At 39.6% G+C, this 27,212-nt stretch overlaps 1 protein-coding gene across 1 annotated transcript; it reads right to left on the bottom strand.

Annotated features, from left to right (window-relative positions):
- Positions 1–1,581: 1,581 nt before the first annotated feature.
- SLC5A7 (solute carrier family 5 member 7) lies at positions 1,582–24,581 on the bottom strand. The gene is made up of 9 exons (XM_062575210.1): positions 24,495–24,581; positions 23,317–23,539; positions 18,272–18,385; positions 15,099–15,254; positions 10,708–10,856; positions 6,374–6,517; positions 4,347–4,500; positions 3,285–3,502; positions 1,582–2,339 (listed from the first exon to the last, which is right to left on the bottom strand). Exons 2-9 carry the CDS (start codon positions 23,492–23,494, stop codon positions 1,716–1,718), a joined length of 1,737 nt encoding a protein of 578 aa, XP_062431194.1. The 5' UTR covers positions 23,495–23,539; positions 24,495–24,581; the 3' UTR covers positions 1,582–1,715.
- Between the last annotated feature and the right edge of the window lie 2,631 nt (positions 24,582–27,212).

Below are 27,212 nucleotides of genomic sequence, written 5' to 3'. Positions count from 1 at the left end.
CCAGAGCACACCTAGTATTTGCTAGCAAGGTAGACAGTAGTACTGCTGTTCACAGTGCATACTCAGAGTTGAGATGTAGTGTTATTTTCGAAATGGAGTGTATGGAGAAAAAAGTTAACATTTCTAAAATTAATTTTATCTACATATAATATATATATATATATGCCATTAAAACTCCACAAAGGAGCAAAAACATATCTGAAGATTCAACCTTGTGAAAGTTTATGTTAACGTTGAATGCACAAGTTGATGGCTTCTTCCTTTAGCAGCAAAACCTATTCTTGCACTTCCTACCCTCCAGTATAGCTCCTAGTGCTGTGAACATTGCAGAGGAATTTTCATTACTGACCAGGAACAGGAGGATAGCTGGATTTCAGTTGAAAATTTCTGTGTCATGCGTAGAGAGTAAAAAGAATTACTGGAGCATAACTGTTAATGGTACAGAAATCTAGCCGTTAGATCTCCCACTGCAGAAGGCACGTACCAACGGGGACAGACACAATCATCGAGGCCGTGGACAATTCACGTGGAAACAGCTTCATGTGTTCCCTGCTGGTCAGGGCGAAGTCGGAAGGGGCCTAATCTCCCTGCTTTACTGCTCCTGGCCAGTGTTGCCATTTATGAGTGAAGTCTTGCCTGCTCCTGGCGTTGCACACGGGCGCCGGGATTGCCCAGGAGGAAGGCTGTCGATAACCGAGTAGAGCGTTCAGTGGAAGACACCACCGTTTTATTTGCTACACTTGTGAATTTGCCTTTACTTTCAGTTCCCCTCCAAGCTGGCACTGTTTTTGGAGGTAAGCTGCTTTCTTAACTCCCTTTAATATTTGCTCACCGCTGAATGACAGCAGACTACTTCACTCAACATTCATTTGGATTACAAGTCAAGACTTCTTTTCTCAACATTGCAATATTAGTTTGTAAAAGCCTACAGTTTTGATATTTTTCACAAGTTGAGTTTCAGCTTCCATTATTGCTATAAAATATAGATCTTTTTTTATCCTCCATTGGTGATAGCCACTCAAGACTAGGAAAAAAGAACACCTGTATTACATACGTTACTTAAGGTTGTCCTGCATAAAGTGTAACGTGATTTCAAATGGGGAATTCATTTTAACTTGTTAATAAATACTCAAAACTCCTATAAGGAATTTATTACTATTTGCACATTTCACTGTCTTATACAAATAAAAAAATACTAATACAAATCTTTGAAATTCATTATAAGGAAAAAAAAACAGACAAAAATTCAAGGAAATTATGTCTTGGCTCAAGCAACTAGCTCTTTTGTAATAAATCACTTATAACCATGACAATATATTTTCACTTAATGCCAATAAAATGTTGACTGATAGTATTTCAGAGTGAGTGTATTATAATCTCTTCACATAATATCCTAGCTAAATAACAGTTGCACTTCTCTGTTACTTATATTTTCAATTTTAAATATTTTAAAAATTATACAGTATATAGTTCCGAGTGGAAAGAATGGGATCTGAGCGTATCTTTTGATAAATACTCTATGATCTAATCCAACATGTTAGATAATAACATAAAACAGTTTATTCCATAGGATGCTCCTGTTTCTAGAACCAATTTAAAGAATTGTGCAGTGGCATATTATTCCCAATTCTTGCTTTTCTTCTGATAAAATACCTCTTACTAATCTTTGTAGGCTATCCTGTTTTGCACTGCTTTGTCTGGGCGTACCAGACTTTTCAATTATCTTCAGTGTTGGACAGTTCTGGACTCGAATCAACGTAACTGAAGGCTTCCTTATTTGTGAAAGTTGAGCTCAAAGTTAGACTGTGCCGTGGATTCACAGGTGCAAGTTCATTTAGCACAATATTGTCACTTTTTACAAGAGTTGCTTTGTCCATGTGTTCTCTACTGTACCTTGCAACAACAGCATCAAGGAAGTCCAGTTTTGGTGGCAAAGTCCCACTTTCAAATAGGTATTTTGCTAAGTAGGAGACTATAATGTTAGTAAAGAAGGAGGTAAGCATAGCAAGTGTTTTAAACGGGAATCGCTGGACATAGATATTATTTTCATCTGGATAGCAGCCAGGATAGTAGATCAAAGGCTGAAGGTACAGATATGGTTCCCCTCCAGTTATTCTGAGAACAAGGCCAAATAAATATCCTGCAATGGCACCATAAGTGTTGGTTCCTTTAATAAATAACACACACAGGAGCTGAGGGAATATGATGATATAAACGAGATCAGAGCTGAGGTACCACAGGCCATACACAGATGAAGCTAGTAATGCCATTGCTGTTGCTGATGCTCCGAACAGAAAAACAGTGATTCTCATGACCCACACGATTTCCCTGTCTGAGGCCTGCAAAAAGAGTGCAGCGTCAGGTTTGTTTATATTTATATATATACATATATGCATATATATATATATGCCTTAACTTGTGAACATAGTCTACATTGTATACTATATTATCAAAGAAAATTTTGCATGACTATTGAACTATTTAGAAAGTAGTATCTCTGTCTCTATATCTAACTCAAGCACAGAGGAAAAAAAATCAAGGGTTATGATCGCCATTCCCAAAGTCCTTAATCTTTAAGCATAAGGAAAAGTAGAATAGCATGGCAAGGAGAACACCAAAAACAGAGCAGTAGAAATAAACTGAAAAAATAAGTACAATATGAATCAACAGAAAAACACTATCAGAATCTCTCTTTTCTCTACTTCCCGACAAAAATGTCTACTTACTAGTCCATTCTGTGCATTTCTCATGTGCCAACTGATTTCTGATAAATTAATAATTCAGAAAGATGTCTTATTTCATTAAGGATTTAAGTAAAACTTATGGTGACAGCAATAATTAGGAACTGTCTGGATACACTGCAGTGCCATGAAAACACTTGAAAGCTGTCTCCCCAACACATCTTCTTCACCCATAGTCAGTCTCAACCATAAGCATTTTTATGGCTTTCAGTTTGTTGAACATACTGTTAGGAAAGAAATGCTATACTTTTTCTAGTCAGAGACAGGCACATGGAAGAGATGTTTCAGTATACAATGACAGCTTATGCTTCACAGGTTGCCCAGAAAGGTTGTGGAGTCTCCTTCTCTGGAGATACTCAAAACCTGCCTGGACACGATCCTGTCTAACATGCTCTAGGTGACCTGCTTGAGCAGGGGGGTTGGACTAGATGATCTCCCCAGGTCCCTTCCAACCTCAACAGTTCTGTGGGTCTATAATTCATCTAGTTAAGGTATCACCTAATATTTTCTCTGAAAGCAAAAAAGATGAAAATGTAATCTCACATTTTGCCGAAAAGAAAGCTGGTAAATGTTCCGAGCAAACATAGAACTTGCTGATAAAATGGAAGAATCGGCTGAAGACATTACGGCAGCAGATACAGCACCCAGGCCAAAGAAAGAGATATAGACTGGACAAAGATATTGAAGCACAATCGGTAAAATCATATCTGCTTCCTTTTTAGTCATGGGGTCAGGAAGACCATACTGAGTCTCGTTCCAAGCTGCAATATCGACATCAATATGTTGAATCATTAGTTATGGTACATCTTGAATTCACGTGTAATGAACTATTCACATTGTCACATTTTTGCTCACATTCAGTGACCAACCCAAATCATTGCTAAAGCTGGTAAATGACCTTTCATAGAGGCATTTTCCCAGTGACTTCTGTTAGGAAGATTTAATTCTGATCATCATTTTTCTTTTCATTTCTCACCTCTAAGCTAAATCTGACCACAGCCAGTGATTATCCAGTAGGAATTTTAAAATTAAAAGTTTGCATTACTTGTAAATATCATTTTCCTCAATAAAACAAGCCTGAGATCCATGTTGGTTTGGAATGTGTTTAACAACTCTCTTGAATTACAGACTTAGAGCTCAGAGCTGTATGTCAAGCACTGCTAGTATATAACATAACTGGCTTCTACAGTTCAGCTACATGATCATTGTGGTAAGGATCACCCTCACTGTGACAAAGAAGCTGACAAGGATATTGTGGTTAAGATGAGAAATCCTTGATAAATGGCTTCCCTGAAACAACTACAACACACACACAGTTTTTGAAGTTATGGTTGTTATGACCAAATTATAGTACTAGGATATAACTCAAACAGTAATAGAAATACTAGATCTGTAAGTACCTTGAACATGCAAAATAATTTCATCTCAGCAACTGGAATGGGAACAATTTGCCTTGGAAAAACATTTCATAATATTATTTTTCAGTGTAGTCTCCCATTTAAGAAGCCAGGAGTTGATTAATGGTGTTAACTGGCTAGATTTTATCTGCCATAAGCTTTGTGAATTTTTCACACATGTATTTAATATTTATATTTAATTATTTACCTGTGGATGCTCCAATAGCACCAATGAGTATTGCAGGAAGAGCCATCACAAGGCAACCGAAAGCAGCCAAAAATGACAGAACTTGAGCATACGTGGCAGAAGATGAAGAAAGAACTCGCTGAAAATATGCTTGCCATGGGATTCCTCCTAATGTCTGCAAACACAACAGGCAGCAGTCTGTCACTACGTGCTGGCAGTAGGTTTCTCTGCTATCATCATACAGTTAGCACACAGGAGCATCACTTGAGTATGCTCCTCTCCCCATTTTCTGCTCTTTTATTTCTTTATTGCACGTCAGTGAGTCAATAATAGCTGTAACTTTCATTCTCACAAGTCATGTTAGGATTTCTCAAATTCAGTTATATCCCATTCTTTTAGATAGGTTATTCTTTTGTACAATTAGCATCAATACTATACATGCTTAATCCCTGTAATCCCCAAATACTCTGAGCTGCATAAATATTTGATAAAGCCTTACAAAAAGTCATAAAATACTATTGCCATTATTTCATACCTGGAGAATCTGGCCTTCAGTATCCACTCCCCACCCTAATCAGTTTAGTCACTGACACGATTTAAAAGCAAAGTTTTTATTTTCCTTCATGAATGCATGTGGCCATCTAAACATGGCAACATGTTCTATATACACTTAATATGAGAACCTGAAAAATTATTCTCCCATATTCTCCATCAAGTATGATACCAATACAAAGTAAGTACAAAGGTGTAAACTGAAGTTCTCTTTTATGGTGGCAACCCTTCTTTTGGGTTGAGTATATAACAGAGAAGATCCTGCTGAGAGTTAAAATTATATCTACAAAATATGACACAAAAAAAGTATTATTGAAGACTGAAAAACAAAGTGGCAACAATTCCATCTTCAGAGCAGGATTTCAATAGTCTCCAGTAAGTAAAGAAGGATCTATGACTACATAGTGTGGAAAGAAAACAGTAGGTAGACTCATTTCTCACTAAAGGTGTACTGTCCAGTTCTATCTACATGCTGAATGAGGCAGGAGGCATACAGGTCTAACAGCGTGTATGCAGGTGTTTCATCTGTGTTTCATGCTCATGCAGGGACCAAATGAACGTTGCACAAGCAACTCTGATTTTGACATGCTATTTTTGAGCATTTTCCTTTGAAACCTTAATAATATTCCTTTAATAAAGCTTTCTAAATGTGTGTAAATTTCTTGATCTATAAAGAAACAAGCAGAGTGAAAAGAAAATATGTCGTAATTTGGCATTATCAGAGCATTCATTTGGTCATAGGCAGAGATGAAACTATAATTTTATTGAATTTAGCTATTTGAGCTAATGTCATACTTTGGATCTTTGAGCAGTTCTAAAAAACCTAAGCTGGATGAAAAAGTATATTTTCCTAGCTCAATTACCACAAAACTCTGAAGATTTTTGGCTGAAATTACTTTTAAAAGAGAAAGAAATCCCATACTAGAATATGATAATAGAAACAATGTAGAATTGCTCAGGGGCACTGGGAATGGAAAATGTTAGCATGTGAGGTTAGATTTTCTAATGGAAAGCACTTAATAACCACCAGTCCCATGTGCAGTACATGGATTTTAAATAACGAAAGCTCTCAGTTCATTCTGGTGCGTGTGTATGTGTGAATTCATCCATCCTCTCTGCAAAACTTTTTCTACAACACCTATAATTAAGGCATATTTAATCACTTGTATAAACATATGCATTGCCTCCTGCAACACATATATTTCTTTGCCAAAAATGACATCAGTTAATTAGCCACACACTTTTAATTAGTTTTAGCATAAGTCAATTCTTTCTGCCTGATGATATTTAAATTGCATTATTTGTGAGGCTGCGCTACAATATTCTACTGATGTTTCACTAAAATCATTAATAGGCCCAGAAATATTTAGGAGGAGTCAAGAGGGTAAAAGTTTTCAGCTTGCTGGAAACATTTAGGTAGATTCTACTTTTTTCAGATGTCCCAGTAACACAGTATGAGTTAAACGCTTCATTCCTCTGTATGAGCCATCACTTACCAACAAAAGGAAATTGTCCAGCCATGTGTAAATGTCAAGTGAATTAATAGATCCAAGCCAAGGTGCTTGATACACCTGGTGCACAGCCGTGAGTCTGATGTCTGTCACTGCAGGATGTGACATAGCAAAAGGTACGCTGATCCACTGTAACCAAAGAGTAATGCTTCATTCAGGTCTAAACAAGGTGTGTTAAACTCATGAAATTAAAATATTAACATTGGTCTGTTTTTCTTCTAGTATACTACAGATCAAATGCAATGTTGAATTGCAGAATAATCAAGTTACACGTCAGTGAAACATCTCTAAAATCCAGCGATAATGGCCAATGGTAATGCTTATCTCTCATCTCCAAGGTAAGGTTCTGGAGAGTGCGAGTATGAGAATAAATCACTGTTTCCCAAACTTTTGAAAGCTTTGGGAAAAAGAAACCAATCATACTCTCAGTAGAAGACATATTTATACATCTTCACTACATCTTCCCTATACTCCTCAGGTATTCTTTATACCCTCTCCTGGATTCTACTGTAGAGAAACATCTACAAGCAAACTTGTGCAGTAATGCCAGGATTTGCCAGTAAACAAGCACAACTATCATAAATACAACCAAATGTTTGGGAAAGGGTTTTAATTCAACACAAAGCTATATGGTAGCAGGAGAGAGGTGCTGTAAGTGGATCCCCATCTCTCTTGTTCCAGCAGCCCAAGGAGCTACAGCAATTTCTATCTAGAGAACACCCTCACTCTGGACTATCTGAGTCTCTTGCTTTTTGCTCTGGACCAAAACATCAACTGAGAAAACCCTGCCAGAGAAAATTTCTGCCAGAAGGTGGGTTCCCTTCAACCACCAACTTTTTGAGCACAGATGCTATTTTACCTTGCAGTTCATTTCACAGTGGAGTAAGCTGTCAGCTCCCCAAGGTCAGATTCTGCACAGATTTTATTGAAACAAAAACAAGGTTTTCTGCTGTATGAAATACAGCATTCTTAAGCCTCCAGTGGTATCAAAAAATATGCAGACTACCATAATCCAAATTATCACATTTAAGTGTATGGGGGGCAACAGCAGTGAAGAGTAGAGAAATTGCACATTTCCCGCTATTTTGTTGCACAATTATTGCAATATAATGTGAAGAATACAAGAATTATTGCTATGTTTGGCAGCACTGACTATAATTCAGGTTATTTAACAAATACAATAGGATTATGTTTTCAGTTATATATTAAACTTTGCCAGTTTAAACACTTGGGCATAATTTTTCCCTGATTAGCATCTGCTTGGGCTTTCCTGGGAAATATCACCAAAATGCTTCAACCATCTCCAAGACATTTTGAGGAAAAAGTATATCTTGTCAAAATGAAAGGATGTTAACACTCTTTTTGTTGAAAAGTTCACAGGAAACAAGGATGTGAAACAGATTTTTTTTCTTGCTTATGACTCTCAAATCTGAAATTTGTTCAAGTGATAGGCTTCTGAAGAATGGCAGTTTGCACATACTCAGATGAGAATTTTAGGAAGGTCAATTTCTATAGAGTCCATCTGCAGCCTCCATGTCACAGCCCAGGTTTTAACAGGGACTATACTGCAAATGCAATATGAGCTTCTGTAATTTGCTCAGGTTTTTGACAGCAACCTAGTTTTTTGTGGTCGCAGAGAGTATCTCTGCATTAGTCATAAAACAAGTCAAGACCTATACTCTGGCCCTGCAGCTCACTGACATGTCATAGCTTATGTCTATGCAGCTAGACTCTCTTTTCCTGCCAAAATGGATGGCTGCCTCCCCCGCTTGTTGGGAATCTTCTCTGGCTAGGCCCTGAACTGAGTATGGGAATTATCTGGGAAAGCACTAACTGGCATGTACCAAAATAGTGCCAGGACTATGTTAACAATTAAACAGTATGGATGATCTTTTGTCTTTAATTTTGTCAAATTAAACCTTTGCACTGCTTAATTTGCTAATATAGACGTAGTCCCAAATTCCCTCCTTCTCTTGCCCAGTTTCCTCCTTTAGCCCTTTCCAAATGGAGTAGCAAATTTGCTGTTTAGAATGTAAAGCAAATAAAATCAAGGTTGATGGAGTCGAAGGAGAAATTGAGACTATATACTGGGAAAAGAAACCATGGACTTGAGGCTTAGGGGTAGAAGTAACAGGTAGCCAGGAGGAACAGAGACTCATGGAATTTGAAGCCAGACTTATGCATGGTGAACAAAGAGTTTAGAACTGGGAATAAATAATACAACTGAGGAGAAGATCAGTAAATAGTGGGGAGATTTAGTACAGGGTCAGAGGACACTCACTGGGCAAAACTGAGACAGACTGGAGCTGAGAATTGCATATGCGGATAAAGGAAGGTGAGGAGGAAAGGAGAGATACTACATGGAGTGGTAAAGATAAAGCCAGGGAAGCTGGACAGCAGATAGCAGGCAGGCAGGCTGGATTGGAGGAGCTATGGAGATGTGAGGATGTGGCTGAAATAAGGAGCCACAAAAAGGATAAATGACGATAAAAGCAAAAATATAAGGAGGATAAAGAGTAGGAGAGGAACAGACGTAAGAGGCAAGAACAGCAAGGGTCTCTGCCAAAGGGAATAAAAATTGCTTCAAGACTCTGGAGTGGCAGCCAAGATAGTTGAGCCTGTGACATCTTCTGCTGTGACACCTACTGTGGAAGTGTCCCATCTCATCTAAAACCACTCCACCTAGAGCATGATCATTTAGGACTGCTATATAAAGCTTTGAGCCCCACTGATGGGCTGAAACCCCATGAGGTTATAAAAATGACGTTATTCTACATGACATAATTATTCTTTATTTTAAATGGGAAATGACATAAAGAGCCCAACCTGAAGTAAGAGAAAACTATTAAAGCTACGAAACCAAGTATTTCAAAGACTGCTATGCAACCTTCATTTGCCTCCCCCCTCACTGTCAGGTTCACGTTGCCTTTATTTACATGATCACACATTATTCTTCCCACAGGATTAGGGTCTTATGCAATGCATGAGTGATCCTCATTGGAAAAGCATTTCTATATTTTGATTTATCCACATAGGTATTTATTTTTTATTTTGGGAATTTCTGTATGCACATCATTTGTTGAAACAGAACGGTTCACTGATATTAACCTATACATTAGGGAAAGGGATAGTGTTTTCTCCCCTGTGTATGTGAAGGCTATTAGCAAATAAGATCTGGAGTAACTACTCATTTGAGGTGGCCAGCTGGAACCTAGCTTGGCTTTTTCTGAGTCTTTAGCACCATTCCCATGAAGTCAGTTACAACTGGGAATGCTTAGCATTTCTGGAAATACAGCAACAAGCCTGACTGTAGGAAGCCACAGAGTGAGGACTCACACATGATTAGTGACCATCTGTGTGCAAGCTCTGGCTGAAGCAATTTCCCCAGAGCTGCACAAGAACTCTGTTGAAAGCAGAGAAACAAGTCTGGTTCCCCAAGGTGCCATTCAGTTTCTTCACCTTCAGCCACTCCTTTTATTTCTGCATGTCTCAGATCCCTGTACACCTGCAACTATTACTGGCACTGGAAACAGAGGCAGCAGCTCCTTTCATTGTGCCCCAGTGATTCGACCCCAGAGAAGATCTTTTGCATTAACATCTTAAAGCACAGAGTAAAAACCCCAAAGGCCACTCACTAGCATATCATTAACTGATGATGAGAGGATATTCATACCACCATATTCAAAGAGCAGGGTCATCTGGTAAGTATCTCCAAACTATGGTGTCCATGGTTGGTGGAGGAAATGAGGGAAAAATGAAGAAAGTGATTTAAAACAGGAGGTTAACCAAGCTGCCATGGTAGGTGGTATGAATACCTGAAACAGGAGGATAACCGAGCTGCCATGGGTAAGTGCTGTGAATACCTACAGAAAAGAGAAGCGAGAGAGTATTTCAGCCCTCTAGTTCCAATGCCAGTATTTCTGGACTGTCTTCCTCCTGCTCTGTGCCTTTGATGTCTTGTCTCTGTGCCACAGTCTCAGGGACAGATAGGAATGGAGTCAGCTCTAGCCCTATCCTGAGTTAGATTTACACCCAGCAGGGAAATTACAAGGCTGTTTGCTCTATCAAACCGATTTAAAAAACCCCCAAAGAATTAGGCCTCTTGTCAGCATCGCAGTCAAAGTACTGGCTGCACACTGACGTAAATGCAGACTCTATAAAGTTGTTGCTCTTTGAGTGGGGATATTCCTTCTCCTCCCATTCAGTGTAGATACAGTTCAAAATCTAAGCTGAAGGTAGTAGGTCTCAGCATTTGTCATAATGCTCAGGGTAAAATCCCCCATGCCTCAAAGAAGAAGGGAAAAGAAAGCCAAACTCACCAGCCCCAGGAAGATGCAGAAGAGCTGGACTACATCCGTGTAGGCCACAGAATAAAGCCCACCCACAAGAGTGTACATAGTTGCAATCAGGGCAGAAATAATGACTGAAATATTGATATTAATGTCAACGATCACACTTATAGTGGCACCTAAGGGGAAAAACAAAACACCATGTCACTAGTGGTACATCTGACGACAAGGATCATCTTTGTATCATTTCAGTGAAGCAAACCATTTCAGGGAGAATCTGCATATACAGGTGCTGGTCTGCTATGCAGTATGATATTTGGTGAGAGCAGGGAGGTATAGCCCTCTTTATCTTCTCCATGAACCATCTGTACCTTTGAAGGGAGCAGGAAAAAGAAAGCCCCTGTTGTTTAAGTTTAGGTTCTGCCATTTTTTCATATTCTTACCAAAAGGAGGAGGAAAGGCTCTCACCGGTCTTTCCTTACACTGTTTAACTTCTGCAATGACTACTCTATCATGTTCTACCCTTTGGTCCAGGTATATTGGTGAAAAGAAGCCACACATACACAACTGAAACTTCCCTGGCTGAGTTACAGCTGCATGGGAGCAAGTGTACCATTACAGTAGAGGACTGGGCCTGACTGGGCCCAAGGGACTACTGCTTCAACATACCATCACACTGTTTCATATCTTGCCCATCTCTGAACTGGCTCCTTTTGGCTAGGAAGGAATGATACAACAGGCTGTACACAGAGAATTGCTCACTCTCCTCTCTGAAGTGCCCTTGAATTGTTTACACAGGACAAAGTGGTTTATTTGGAAATTGGAGAATCCATCCTCCACTGTCAGTGTAGAAAGGCAGCATTTCTGCAAACACGATCAAGCAGATTAATTTATAGAAAAGAAACCACATTGTTCAACTGTTGACTTAGTCTCCACAGAATAGCTCATATGGTTGCAGAATCACAGGATTGCAGAGGTTGGAGGAAGCTCAGGGGATCATTTAGTTGAACCTGCCTGTCCCAAGCAAGGTTAGCTAGAACGGGTTGCTCAGGACTGTGTTCAGTCGGGCTTGGAAGGTATCCAGAATAGAGACACCACAATGACTCCACAACCTCTCTGGGCTACCTGTTCCTATGTTTGATCATATTTACAGTAAAAAAGTTTTTCCTTAGGTTTAAACAGAATATCCTGCATTTCAGGTTGTAGCCATTGCCTCTTGTCACTGGGCAGTATGTTTATGTTTCTCTTGTACTGAGAGCCAACACTGGACACAGTGCTCCAGATATGGCTTCACCACTGCGGAGTAGAGGAGGAGGATCACCTCCCTTCACCTACTGGCAGTGCTCTGCTTAGGATACTGCTGACCTCCTTTGCCACAAGGGCACATTGCTGGGTCTTGTTCCACCTCTTGTACAAAAGGATTCCCAAGACCTGTTCTGCAAAACTGCTTTCCAGCAGGTCAGTCTCCAGCCTGTACTGGTGCAGGGGGCTATTCCTCCCTAAGTGCAGGACTTTGCACTTTCCTTTGTTGAAATTCATGAGGTTGCTGTTGGCCCATTTCTCCAGCCTGGTGAGGACCCTGTAAATGGCAGCACAGCCCTCTGCTGTACCAGCCACTGCTCTACATTTTTCATCATCTGCAAACTTGCTGAGGGTGCAATCTGCCCCATCATCCAGGTCATTAATGAAGATGTTACACTGTATTGGCCCCAGTATTTTTCCCTGGGTTGTACCACTAGTGACTGGCCTCCACCTAGATTTAGTGTTCTTGATCACCACCCTTGGAGCCTGGCATTTCTGCCACTTTTCAGTCCATCTCACAGTCTGCTATCTAGCCAGTACTTCATTAGTTTGTCTTGGAGGATGTTATGGGAGACAGTGTCCAAAATTCTTCTTGAAGACAGATATCTGCTTTCTTCTAGTTCTCAAGAACTTTATCTCCTGAACCTTTAAAGGATAATCGAGAGTGGCTTTGAAATGACATCTGACAGATCCCTCAGCACTTGTGGGTGCATCTCATCAGGTCCTATGGCCTTGTGTGTGTCCAGGTTTCCTAACCTGATGCTCTTCCACCTAGGGTAAGTCTTCATTGCTCCAGACCTCTCCTGTGGTTTCAAGGGCCTGGGGTTTCTGAAGGCTGCTATTACTAATGAAGATTGAGGCAAAGAAAGCATTGAGTATATTGGCCTTTTCCATGTACTTTGTCACCAAAGCACTTGCCCCATTCAGCACCAGGACTACAATCTCCCTAGTCTTCTTTTGGCTGCTGATAAACCTGTAGAAAACTTTGTTGTTGTTCACATCTACTGCTGGATTCAGCTCCAGATAGGCTTTGGTTTTCCTAACTCTATCCTTACACACTTAAACAGTACCTCCATATTCTCCCAGGTCATGTGCCCAGCATCTGTATGCTTCCCTTTGATGTATGAATTTAGTCAGGAGGTCCTTGTTCATCCATGCAGATGTTCTGCTGCATTTGCTCGATTTTCTCCTCATTAGGACAGATCATTCTTGAGCTTGGAGGAAGTGATGTTTGCAAATTAACCAGTTTTCCTGGACCTCTCTTCTCATCAGGACTGTTTTCCATGGGGTTCTTCCAAGCAGGTTCCTAAAGAGGCCAAAATCTACTCTCTTAAAGTCCAGGGTTGTAGTCCTGCAATTTGTCCTGCTCCCTCCTCTGAGGATCTTGAACTCTCCCATCTCATGGTCACTGCAAACCGACCTTCACCAGATCTTCCATATTTGCAAGTAAGAGGTTCAGTAGTGCACCCTCCCTCATTGATTGATCAGTCACCTGTGTCAGGAAATTACCACCTTTGTATTCCAGAAACCTCCTGAGTTGCTGTGTTTCCTTTCCAGCACATATCAGGATGAATATACATTTGTCTTAGGTGAACTAGCCATTTTAAGTGACTGCAATCTTTACAAAACCTGCTTAAAAACATCCAACTCTCTCTGATTAGCACAATTTAAGTGAAATATCTTGCAATAACTTTTAGTGTCTTAATGCATTTATGGATATGGCCTAACCACATAGGCAGAGAAGATCCAGCAAGAGCAGCAGAGAGCTGCCAGGTGGCATTTTGTTGTACAGTGAACCTTCAAGGTTCATGTGTTCAAAGGTTACAGTCTTGGACCTCTGTTGCAATGTGGGAAGCCTTATTTTTCCTTTCTACAACCCTGCAAGCAAAGAATCTTGAAGATGATAAACAAGCTGGTGAAGAATACTGGAATTAAATCTTCATTGGTGAGGACAGGTGTGCAGATTAGCAGGTATAATATAATTAGGTCTATTCACATAACAGTTAAAACAGAGACTCCTAGTCACCTTCATTCTTTTTAACTATTGGCTTTTAATATAAACCCTGCTAGAAAGGCATTCACACCACTTGCTTTGAAATATCACAGATCAGCTGGTCCTCAATCAGGAAGAAAGTATATTCCAAACACTCAGGGAGTTCTTCAAGCTATTCAACTCCTATCACCTCAGCATGTAGTTTGTTCTTAGACCTTTAAGGGTTTTGTGATGAAATTATGATAAACAAGCTCCCCATTGCTTTGCAGTTCATCAGAACACAGTTGGAGAGTACCTTCAAAGTTTATTTTCTGTTTAAAATAGCTTGTGTTAGAAAGCATTACCTCATACATGCGCACTGTAAGTATGATTAGCTGGTAAAAGTCAACTGCTTGTGCTTCAAGCCAAGGGCTTTCTCAGTTCTTGAAGGGGTAGTGAAATTTAGGCCTGAAATATAATTAAAAACCCTGGAAACTGCTTTTTCAGGACTGGATAAGTAGTTGGGTGATTTTCTATTGAATCACAGTTCCACTAATTCTCTGCATCCTGTCTTGAATCCTAAGTATTTTCTACATTTTTCTCAAGTAGAAAAGCATTTACAATTTAATAATACTTGAATTTATTGATCAGCATCTGGTTTACTTCTATAATTTGTGCGATAGAAAATTCTGTCTATCTCGATCTCCTATATGCAAAGGTTTACTTCATTTAGACGCATTGACAATAATGCTACATGACTATCCCCTCTCTAAAAGAACTAAATACCAACTGCTGTGATCTGTATGTAGGAAAAGAGAAGCTGGGTCAGCTCTGACATAAAAGAGACACTTGCAGTCACTCATGTCACCCTTACAATTAAAGAAAACTTGTTGTTAAATCTTTTCATGCTGCTTTGAAAAGGGACTCCTTCTGGGTAACTGAAAATGAACAGATACCTTATGTGTCTTTGCACAACCAAGATGAGCAACGTTCTGACTATAGAGTACCATGGGTCTGAGAGACCCACCATGCTCTGCATCATTTGGCTAAGATTATTAGCATGTGAAGTCATGATTTTTATGCATTTCTGGTTTTCTTAATCCTTTCCACCTGTGATAAGTTAATATTTATACTGATGATTCCTTACCTAAGGCAGAGAAGATGGCAGCAGCCCAAAACATTTCTCCCATTAAAGCTGGAATGAAGAGTAGCCCTCCCATTCTTTTTCCATAAAGCTGCTGAAAAGGGTCTAGCATTGTTACATAGCCTTTGGATCGCATGGGTTTTGCGAAAAACAGACCACCTACAAAGAAAAGTAGCATAAGAGATCAACTGCAGTGGAGAAGTGCATTGCCATGAAGGAGTAAAACACTGACTGTCAGTTAGTTAAAGGTAGAAAAATATCTGTGTTACTGTTTTTCAAAAGTAAGTACAATTAAAATACCCTCTAAGAACTCTTACCTTATGTCTATCTAGATAATTACATACGCCTGCCCATACCATTAATGTCTATGGTCTGACAATGAAAAAATGAGTTTGGTTTATTTTGTCTGGGTCAGTTTACTCAACCTGCTATTATGTCAAGGTTTTGTCAAATTTTGGATCAGCCTATGGGAATAGCTTTTTATCTAACTTAGTACTGAAATCAGCATGATGATGGGTCTGACTTTTAGTTTTTGCTCTAAAGATAAAACTGTCTGGGATTCCTGGTTCAGAAATACGAGTTCACACATGACATACTGCACACTATTCTTTCAGGACATTTCAGATTTATTATGTATGCTTAAATCAACCCTACTAAACCTGCTAGTTGGTCAGATGCCTTCTTGATTCTGCAGGTGTCAGGCTCCCTGAACATTCGTCATAGACTTATTTCTGTGCATGTTCAGGAAGTCTGATGTATCACAATTCTACTCTGACTGGCTGGCATATGGGCTGGGTATGTACATAAATGTGCAAAAATCCTCAGATTCCTCAGATTTCTTCTGGTATGGAAGAAAAAGAAAGGATATATCTCAGGAAACCTGAAATAGCAGTTCTGTTGAAGTATGTGGTTCAGATCTGTGCAGGGCTATAACAAAGTAGACTTCTATTACAATAAAACTACTGAAGTGTAATATATATCCAACACTAATAAAACTAGGAAACCAAACAGCTCCTAATAAAATCAACTGTGTAATGTTTGCAGACCCTTCATTAGGTGCTTTGTCACAACATATGTGATATATTCACTGTACAGAACACTTTCCAAATTTCTCTGTCTTGCCTCATATCACTCCTACTTTTCCATTTTATAAAGTTCCCTGAAGAGAAGATACTGTTTTACCAATCAAAAAGCATTTAAACCCCTTATGTTACTCTGTCGTTAGAAAGCTTGATTGGATACAGAAACTCTCCAGCAATTCTTCTGCTATTCCTGCATTGTTCACAAATCCTGTTCCTACTCTTCTTGTTACATCATCACAGAAGACAATTGAAAGAGAAAAATAAAAAGCACTGGTAGTATAAACTATTAGACAGTTAAATCATTTATCTAAGGAAACAGAAGCTATTTCAACCTTTAAAACTAAACTGCATGAAAAACTAGGGAAAGTTGTATACCGTGGACCACTGAACGAAAAGGCAGATTAAACCAATCTTAAATCCTTCCAGTCTAAAGCAACAATATTTCTAGCCATTTATTTTTAAGTTTGACTTAGTTTTGTTTTTTTTTTTTTTTTTTTTTTTTAGGATAAACAACCCCTTCTCCTTGTCTGCATGCACAGGTCATGTCTACATAAATCCTTTCCTCACTGTGCTCTACAGAGAACTATATGGTCACAAAACTACAGACATACCTCTTTTCTGCAGTTACCTACCCTTACCATTTCAGTGAAAAAGTCTGGATTTCTTTAAAAGCAGCTGGAGATGAGGGGAGAGACTAACACACCCCCTTGGGGGCTATTATTAATCTGTCCTAGTTACACAAGGGCTAAGAGGCAGGAAGATGCTTGCGGCTATGATCCTAATGACCTCTTAATGACATCAGTGGATCACGACCCTCAAGACCTCGCAATGACATCAACGGATCTCCAGGCAGGCATCTACCATTACTGTTTTCCTCACATGAAATAGAGCTACTCTCAGGGATGGCAACTACTAGTGGAACCGGAGCTGGCACGCACAAGCCAGAGAATAATATCCATGATGTGGACGGTTACTGCCTGGGAAGAAAGCGGATAAAAGGGGATAGGGAGAAGGAAAGCATTTCCAGGAGGGGGAAAAGAGTCATGAGGGAAACCAAGTTGTACAGAAAGAAATAAAAGAGGCAGGAAGACCTGGAACGGGAAACAAAGGGGCTGTATAAGAGGGAGGAAATAACTCAAAATAGACTGAGAAATCAAGTATCATTAGAAAGACTAACACATCAATCATATTAATGAAAGATGAAAAATGTAGAATGCTTTTTACAAACACGTTCTTTTTAAGTGGTTGCATAAACACTTGCCGTAGGGACATGATCTGTTCACAAACTGAGAGGATGCAGTTGATAACTTTGGGATATTCATGATGACTCACAGCACAATAGTTTCGCTAAGAGCTGCACCATGTGTTTGAGACATGGTGAGAATTCTTGTATTATTATTACTTTTAGGGAAAATAAGGAAGTTCTGAGACTACATTTCTGGGAATAGATGCATGGCATTGAAAATTGCCATGCTGTTCGTATTTTAGACACTGACCCCGCACACAGCAAGATTAAGTATCTGCATTTTGACATATGATTTGGAGCTTCATATTGCATTTAGGAGGAAGGCAAGTCCAATTTTATGGCAATAGACTAGTTCTGTTACAGATTTCCAGCATAAAATTAGGCAAATTAATTGGTCTGTCTATGGAGATGTGTAAGTGATAAGCACTTCCCTAACATACAAAAATATATGCCACTCTTGAGGCCTGAGATTTTGAAGTATACTGATATTATAATGTTCCAGGTCACAGAGCACTTAAACCTGACTATATAGAATTGAGCATACATTACAAAAAAAAAAAAAAAAAAAAAAACCCAAAACTTTCTTATTGTGGTCTCTGTAGTTCACTAGTGAGGTTGTAATGATCAGATTGGCATTGTCAAGGCATTTGGAGAACTTAAGATATCGAACAGTTTCTAGTGATTTATTCATTCATTGTTTTTCTTTTCCAGAGCCCAGCCTACCGGCAGAAGGAATACAGTTTATTTAATAGTCTTTTATCATACCCTGGTTGTGGCATTTCAAATGATGGTCTTGTCATCAGAATTTTTTTAAAATGAAAGGCTATGAGCTTTTCTTGCTTGCTTACCTACGATCAGACTAAGGGAATATCCGATAGGTGCCTGAGCCCAAGCCAGACCGTAGCCTGGGACATACACAGCTTCTGCTGTCCCATTGATGTAACCTCCTCCAACCCAAGTGGCTGAAAAAGAAGAGGTGGAAAAATCTTTAAGGCACACAAAGAAGGAAAATCTCTCACATTCTGGAATGAAATTGTCATCACTTGCAACATTACTATTTTTTTTATCATATATGTTACTGTATGAGTCCCAGGCAGGGCATCCTTCTATAAAAGATAATCCTTACTTCAAAAAATTTATAGCCTAAGCATATGACAAGAGAAACCACATGGACTCAGACAACGACTAAGGCATCCAAGCCTCTGCACAGTCAGTGAAGATGTGGGGGCTGAGTGCCACGCTTTCTGTTTACAAGGAACGAAGCAGATCGGCTCGCTACCATTATCATCGTCCTTGTGGCAGTCAAAGGAGAGATGTAAGGGGGGATCTGAAGAACAATAAATATGCAATGATAGAGTCATCCCTGTCTGGAAAATTCAAAACATTTGGATCAGACAACAGTGTAATGAATACAATGAATGCATCTTATATTAAGACCTTCATGAAAAAAAAACTATTTTTAAGATCTTATTTAAATTGTGGCTACATTAAGCAGATTTAGCAAATTCCAAGTTCTTTAAATGCTACCTTTCTATATAGTGCTGCAGTGGTCTTGTATTGGTGCTTAAATTCTCAACTTTAACACATCTGTTTTTGTGCACCCTGAAGACAGATTCCAGAAATGAACTGTGCTATCTGTAACAGTTCAGATTTAATCTCATTAAAAATCAACAATATTTTTAACATACCAGGCTCAGGCCCTTAATAAATTGATTCTTTGACTCAAATGAGTTTCCTCATTTCAGAATTTGAGAACTACAATATGTCTGAAAGACATTCTCAAATACAGAAATATATTGTGACTAGACATGCAAAAATCGTTCGTAACAAATTACTTAAGTTTATCTTTTCAGTTTGCAGATTCATTGCAAATAGTTATTGATTTTCTCTAATGTATAATGAGTAATTTTTATGAATTCATAACTGAGTCTATATTTGAACAAGGGTAGATCAATACAAGTACTATATTTTTGTGATACTATTTTGATTTGTCTCAGAAGCCTTTGCTTTCACATATATGAACAACTCAAGCTTTCCATGTAAAAACTCAAAATTGAATGAGATTTATTTATCTTAAACATTCCTCAGATTTTTCCAAGCAGCCAGTGTAAGCAGAAAACGTGTCTGTGTGTTTAAGACAATCAAATGGAGGAGAATGCAAATTTATTTAAAATTTCTAAATAACTTTAATGGAACTCTAACTGACCACTCTCTTCCACTTACCCGTGATACATCTCGACTACTTAGTAGTTCAGAGTTTTTTTTTTTTTTTTTTTTTTTAACCTGATGCTATCTTGCATCATGGCTTTAGAAGTACTGGTTAGTAGGGTGGCATGGAAGATCTAAGTTTCATTTTCATTTTTGATTACTTGATTTCTGTATTGGGGGATAAATAATAAATGCTTATCAATTTGTCATACACAAAACTGTTCTGGAACATGCCAATGACCCCAAAGCCTTAGGAAGGAGCTGTGTAGCTTTTTTTTTTTTTTTTTTTTTTTTTGGGGGGGGGGGAGGGATATAGAAGAGGAGAGGAAATGGGTAGTCAGTATGTACATTCACATCAATAAATACATTAGAAAGAAAATAATGGGATATGATAGAATGGGTTTTCATCTTTAGATATTAATTTTCTGATCCTTAGTTTGCTAAGCCACAATTTAAAGTTAGTGTAATATCTTTTTTGGTGTTTTTTTTTTTTTTAATCGGACAAAAGGAATGCAAAATTTAATAATCTGTAGAAACACTCACGCGGTAATCTGTTCTAATCCTCTCTCTGCCTGCCTTCTGAAGGGCCCCCAAAATGCAGAAAATACTTACTTCCACTTAAAACACACTCTAAAAGATGTTATTGATCAGAAAACTACTGAGGGTATGGAGTTGAATTTTGTTCTTAATTCAGATGAGGAACACAGAAACTCTTCAGAGTCCACCAATATATAACAGCAGATCAATTATTTGGGTACTTCCTTGTAAAATAATCCCTTGACTGATCACTTAAATTATTGAATCAACTCATCAAGTTCTGTAAAATGAAATTCCTGGCCTAGTGATTACAGAAAGTAGAATATAGATACTGATTCTTCTTCCTTGTGGACGGATATATAGTTCCATCCAACTAAAATGAAAATGATGTAAAAGATCATTACTGTTTTGGTTGTATTTGTCATCATATTGATTATACCATCTCCAATATTTAATTTAGGGTTTGATCTCAATCACAGAAACCAGGATAGCCTCAAGCTGGTCATAGATTCCATTTAGGAATTTCACTCCACAAATTAAGGAATGCTAACAGTTAATCCACTATTTTAACTATGTCCACCTAAATTAAAGCATACATACTGTGGTACTGCTTTAGTTAATTTTAATATGAGCTACTGTAATCCATCCACAATTCAGGCTTCTCATTCTATTTCGATAACTGCTGATACGCTCAGCCCTCAATAGGCATTGTGCGCAGGCAGTTCAGTAGCTAGTTGACACAGCTGTTTCTTAAACATCCAAATACGTCTGCAGGCATTATTCACAGGGAATGTACTTGCTTTAAGGCTTTTAGATACCACTTGGAAAATCAACTATATTTACTCAAACATTTTGACTCCATTCCTATGAAGTCATGATGCTTTGAATTTGATTTTAAATTTATAGACAGAGTTCAGTTATGCTTACCCAAGTAGCCCTAGAAACCGCTGCCGTTTTCAGATGATACATAAGAAACATGGTAGTGTCCATCTTGGACAAGTGAGACAGAATTAGGCCCTATCTCATAACTGAAAGTACTTCAAATACATACATACAATATACTCTCTTGAGACCTTTAAAACTTTCTAGTTTATATTCCGTTTTACCAGGTAGGCTTTGATTGTTAATTTACATTTAGACAGTTAAAACGGTAAACAGAGAGACTATGTTGGAACAGCCACATAGCTCTGGAGGCATGGTTGTGAGATACAAAATCCAGACCTTTAACGTTAAAAGCAGCAAATAAACCCTTGGTCAATGTGACTGTTTAGTAAAAACTATGGCTGATTGTGATCAGCCAACACTCACAGTTTTTTTGCTATGGCTTTACAAACTGAGTATCCCAATCACCTTAACCGAGACAAGAGTCAAACCGACCCCTGATAGTGTGGACCAACGCATACACCTAACCGTGTCCCAGGTGTGGGTCCACTGAAATTGTTCACTCACTGTCTCAATTAGCTTTAGTTGTTGATTTCATGAAGCACGGAGGTGAGAAAGCATGTAAATCCTGATACTATAAAGTCTGTGATTATTTTAGCTGAACCAAAGTTTTAGGATCTATCTGGTATCTACCGCAGAGATGGTTTACTCCACCATCTCTAGAGGCTGCATGAAATAGGATGAGTGTGTGTAGGTGTGAATTGCATTGGTTATAGAAAATGCCTGCAATATAGGAAACCCCAGTTCAATTCTCCCTTCTGCCTCAGTTGTTACTATACATATAAAAGTATATATATGTGTATACTTATATATGTTCCTATAAAACAGGATTAAGGAGGCTAAAAGCCTTGTCTTCAGCGGACAAGGCTGTTAGTCATAACCACTTACACAGGGAATGTCTTGCTTCTTCTCCACTCCACCCACCTACCTAACAATTACAGTCTTGTGGAAGCAATGTCTCTACAAAATATTCTGGCTTTGGTGCTCTTGAAAATATTTCATCCATCAGAAATCAGTCAAACTAGCTCTTGTCTTCAGTAAAATCTAGCCACATCTGACTGCTTCAGTAGCCAGTGTATGATACAATACATTACAGCAAAGTGCTGGAAGTGGAATGTCAGCTTGGATTCAAACTTAACTGATTTTGACAAACATCCTTTATTCCATATCCTAATCTTCAGTCTTTGAATTGGCAAAATGCCTCTAAGTGAATGTGAATTTCTCTTGATTAAGGAATACAGAATTTTGGGGCAAGTTTTTATGTGTCTCTTCCTTATTAGATAATTGTGAAACCAGAACACAGCAAAACAACAAAGCATAAATATAACCCGATTAATCCAATTTGAGAGTTGTAGGGGCTTTGTCCAAATAGTATTTAGAATAGCAAAGAAATGAAGCATGCTTACACAAAATTTATTTGCTTAAACAAAAATGCAGGGCCATTTCACTCTTCTTATAATGTGGTTTTAATCCAGTGACATACAGGAACATACACAACTTGAAATTTCGGGTCATATTTGTGGCCCCCTTGTTTACCCTGGGAAGCTGTCTGGTTCAACTGGCCAAAAAGCCATCTACCACTGCAGGGTGTCTCTGTGAGTCAGGCTGCACTGTTTATAAAATTAATGATGAACTCTTTCTTCACTCAGGCTTTTCCTACTGATACTTCTATTCATTGTAAGCATTATTTTGTCAAACTTCTGCAAAAGAAGCTAAAAGAATCCACAGAAAGTTTGTTGAAGTTAATGAAATTACATGCTTGGATTTATGCCAGTTTTCTTTTAAAAACTTGTTCTGAATTGCTATCACCCCCCCCCATCTTTTTTCCATATAAAAAATAACTCACCATTTTGGATGGTTGTAACAACTATAACAATTATTTTAAAATTAGATTTCTAAGTAATCTATATAAACCATTTCTGTCCCGAACGTATCTGATTTACAGGTGAATATGAAAGCAGTGGAAAAGAAACAGAATACACTTTTTCTCCATATTTTTAAAGTATTTGATGTTTTCACATAATGTTACATTTGGCTTTTCATTAAGCAGTGTTAGCATCGACCTGCCAAAAGTATATATTTTTCCTCCATTTTACATTATTCAAAATATAGATTACGCTTAGCTTTCATTCAGAGGGAAAACTGACAAGATATGTATTGTGTAGAAAGGAAAAAGAAAAAATAAAAAAAGGAGATTTTTACATACCAGTCATTGTAAATCCTCCAACTAGCAAGCCAATGTCTCTTCCACCGACTATAATAGCTTCGCTGCGATCTCCTTCGCTGCCAGTATTCTTGGTTTTCCAAGCAGCCCATATCCCAACTGCCAGGATAGCAAGGTAGAATACAACTATGGCCACCAGCCCCTCCACATGAAAAGGCATGTTGAAGTCCCGACTGTTTCTTTAATCACTATTTCATTAAGACCTCTGGAAAGAATGCAATGATATGTCTCCTTTTAACAAACCTAGTCAGATGCTTTTTCAACTAAGCATATAAAGAAAATGCAGATGATTACTGCAGAGATTATTCTGGTGAAATTCTGACGTGAGTGTTTCAGAAGTAACTGAAATTAAGTTTACATACTAACTAAAATGCCTATGGACTTCTAACCAACAATTCTTCAACCAAGTTCTAACAACAATTACAACCAACAATGGAAAGTGAATGCTGTGGCTAAAAGCCATGCACTTACGAGGAAAAAAATGCACTAATTATAAATCAATTACAAAACACAGAATTTTTTTAGTCCCATCAAGTCCCCACCATTTGGAAACTCTTCTGTCAATGAACAGTTTGTTACCCAGGATAGAAGATCTCAGCCATTCAGGTTTTTACAAAGTCTCTAGTTAAAAGACAAGCTACAAAACTATATTAAGGAACAGGAAGACTACAGGTAAGTAGTAACTACAGGAGTAAAGCACATTTCTGAGTCTTTGTGTTGGAAGGGCGAGTCTCTTCCCCCTTCTACCGTCTCCTGCACTTTCTTTCTAGTAAGAGATTTAACTTTCCAGCACCGGAAGAATTAATCTGTTTTTGTGATCAGTTTCGAAGCAAGACGGAAAGCTTCAAAGCTGCCGCACGCCGGAGGTTTTAAGGTACGTGAAGCCCAGTGGGTGAAAACTCCCCGGCGAGGCGACCGCGGAGCGCCCCGCGCCGAGCCCCTCTCGCAGCGCCCTCCCCGCGCCGCGCGGAGCGCTCGCCCGCGGCCAACCGCGCGCACCGGCGGCGCCCGGCTGCCCCGGCCGCGGCGGCTCCGCGGGGCTCCGCGACCCGCGCGCGCCCGCGGCGGCGGCTCTCCCGCCGGCGCGCCGGGGGCCGCCGCCCGCCCGGCGCCGTCGGGGAGCGCCGCCGCCCCCCGGCCGCCCCCCGGCCGCCCCCGACCTGGGCTCCCGCCGCGCCCGCGGCCCCGGGGGGACGCACGGGCGCTAGGAGCGGCGGCGGCCGCCCATGGCCGCGGGTCCCGCTGCCTGTTCCCACAGGTGGAAAGGGAGCGCCGGCGGGATCGTCCTCTTCCCCCCGCGGCGGTGCGAGCGCCGAGGCTGCGAAAGAGGGGAGGGGGGTGTTCTTGGGTTAAAAAGAGGAAAATCCCTTTATAAAGGAGGAGGGTTGGGGGGGGGGGGGTGAGAGGACTGTGTCCGTCAGAGCTGGGGGGAGGAAGGGGGAAGACGTCAGAGGGCTAGGGGACGTCGGGGGGAAGCGAGGATGACTCAAGGGAGAGTGATTGTCATGTCAGGGCAGCGGAGCGAGGGGTAGGGAATAATATTGGGGTGAGAAGACAGAAGGGAGGGAGCTGGGTGGGGGGAGAAAGGGAAGAAAGACATCGCGTGGGACCAACCAGGGAGAGGAACAAAAGAAAAAGCGAAAAAGCTCATCAAAAGAGGCACACATGGGAAAGAGGGGTCGAGGAAAGGGAGAGCAGAGGACCAGAGAGGGAAGAGGAGCTGCTTGTTCTTGGTGCCTCCCTGGCACCCGTCTGTCACTGCATTTGGGCCCAACGCACAGCAAGCAGCAAACCAAGGCATGGCCAGGGGATGGCTTGCTGGGGTTGCCTTCCCCACAGCTCCCTGCAGACCTGCTTGACTCTGCAGCCATCTTTCCCAGCTGCAGGGAAAGCCCTTTTTTTGCCATGACCCTTACAAACTGCACCTGCTGAGCCTCACTAATATCAGCTTTCAGGTGGAAAGACTCCTGCTGTCTGGTTGCAAACAATGCTGGGCAGTGGGCCCCTGAGTGCTGAGAATGAGGGTACACATGTGAAACTGGCCCCCATGGGCCTTGGCCGAGTTTTTACCAAGGAAAGGTCATGCTGAGTAATAGCAGTCACCATCCGTGGTAGGTAACATGGGCTGCTCGCTCATGTGATGGAAAAGAGAGGAAAGTATAAATATGGAACTGAGGCTGGTAATAGAACTAAGTTCAAGTGAGAAATACAAAATCATCCCATACTTGAGAGAGAAACCATGATCTGGGAAGGTATAAAAACAGAGAGGAGGAAGATGGCAGCTCAGCAAAGCCCAAGGAACGACAAGGGCTGGCACGTCTTTGCCTTGCTGGCTGCCCACTCACAGTCAGATGAGGATATTAATGCTTGGCCAAGTAGTATGTTAGTCCCAGCCATTTATTAGGAACATTACTTGCAATAAATAATGATCATAAGTTGTGTTTGAGGTTCCTGGCCTTGGATGGAGATGCCCAAATAAAGGTGACCAAAGAATGAAAGGTTATATGTGTTACTATTTTTATCAGCCAATCTCATAGACTGTGGAGTAACGCTAGTGATGCAACGTCTGTTTTGGGAGTCTGCAGTAAAAAGCTTCTCCCAGTAAAAGGCAACAGAGACACACTTCAGACAGAGGGGAGAATCAGGGCATCTTCTAAAGAAAAAATCCTATAAATAGACCCAATATAAATAATAAGAAGTCAGAGACCTTGGAAACAATGTTGAATATGTCTCAGTAACAAATAAATAAATGAACTTTGGTAAGCGAAATGTGATAGAAAGTGCGTGCATACTCACTTGGATGTTGATTTAAATTTACAGAAGGGATTAATTATATTTTAGTCTGTTTATACAGAAGAAGAATCCATGACAACACAAAGTGTGGGAAACTTTGGAAAAAATAGTTAGCCAAAAGTCTTTCCTTAGCATATGCAAGAAATGGCAACCAGTGGCAAAAAAGAAAAAGAAAAAAAATCCTTTTCTTAGAATGAATACAGTCTCATGTCTTCATTGAAGTATTGCAAAACTGTTATCCTTAATAAGTGTAATTAACCCCTGTTTATAGAACTGGAGTGGAAGACAGTATTTTTCTCTTTTCTGAAAATTAATTATTTTTAAATTATATTTTAAAGAAAATTCATTAAAGTGAATCTTGAAGTTTATTAGTTTTGATTTTCATTATTTTTGGCTAAGTTTTACCTTCTACATTTATCCACTCTGTACTTACTTAACCACAGATGAGTTATTCCATGCAGTTGCTTGTAAGGGATCAGTCTAATCTGTAGGTTCCTTGAGCTGGTACAGCTTTGGGTTTCGAAGCTACCTTTGCCCGGAAGCAGCTGGGAAAAGACGATTGTTTTGGTGAGATGTGAACCAAATACGTTAGTTGAGTTAATAATTTAGTGTCTCTTCTTACCTCACCCACTAGTATTGCATTTCAGGTAGTTTTCTGGTGCTTGCTGCAGATATTTGTCTTGGAAAAGGATCCTGCTACACTGAATCACTGTGTACACTATGCCGGCTGCAGCCCAACAGCATCCATTAACTATAGCCATATACAAAGCTAATTTCTCAATATATTTGAGGTCCGTGTAAGTGTTTCCTTGGATACCAGTAAATTTTATGGCTCTTGGGAAAAGACAGAATTAGATGCATCATGCATCTGCATCATGCAGCCACAGATATTAACTACAGCTGTAAGGTAGATTCCTTGTTAGGCATGATCACATTTCCAAAGAAAATTCCTTCTGTTATAGGAATGCTTAGATCTGAGATAATGTCTTCTGGGAAGGAGAATCTTGCTGTCTGTTGACAGTTTGTGCTTGTAAAAAATTATTCTCTTTCTGAACGCTCTTTTGTCCTTTTTCTTATAAACAGAG

The sequence above is a fragment of the Rhea pennata genome, chromosome 1 (assembly GCF_028389875.1).
Source record: "Rhea pennata isolate bPtePen1 chromosome 1, bPtePen1.pri, whole genome shotgun sequence".
Taxonomy (NCBI): Eukaryota; Metazoa; Chordata; class Aves; order Rheiformes; family Rheidae; genus Rhea; species Rhea pennata.
This window is presented reverse-complemented; position numbering and strand designations above follow the sequence as displayed.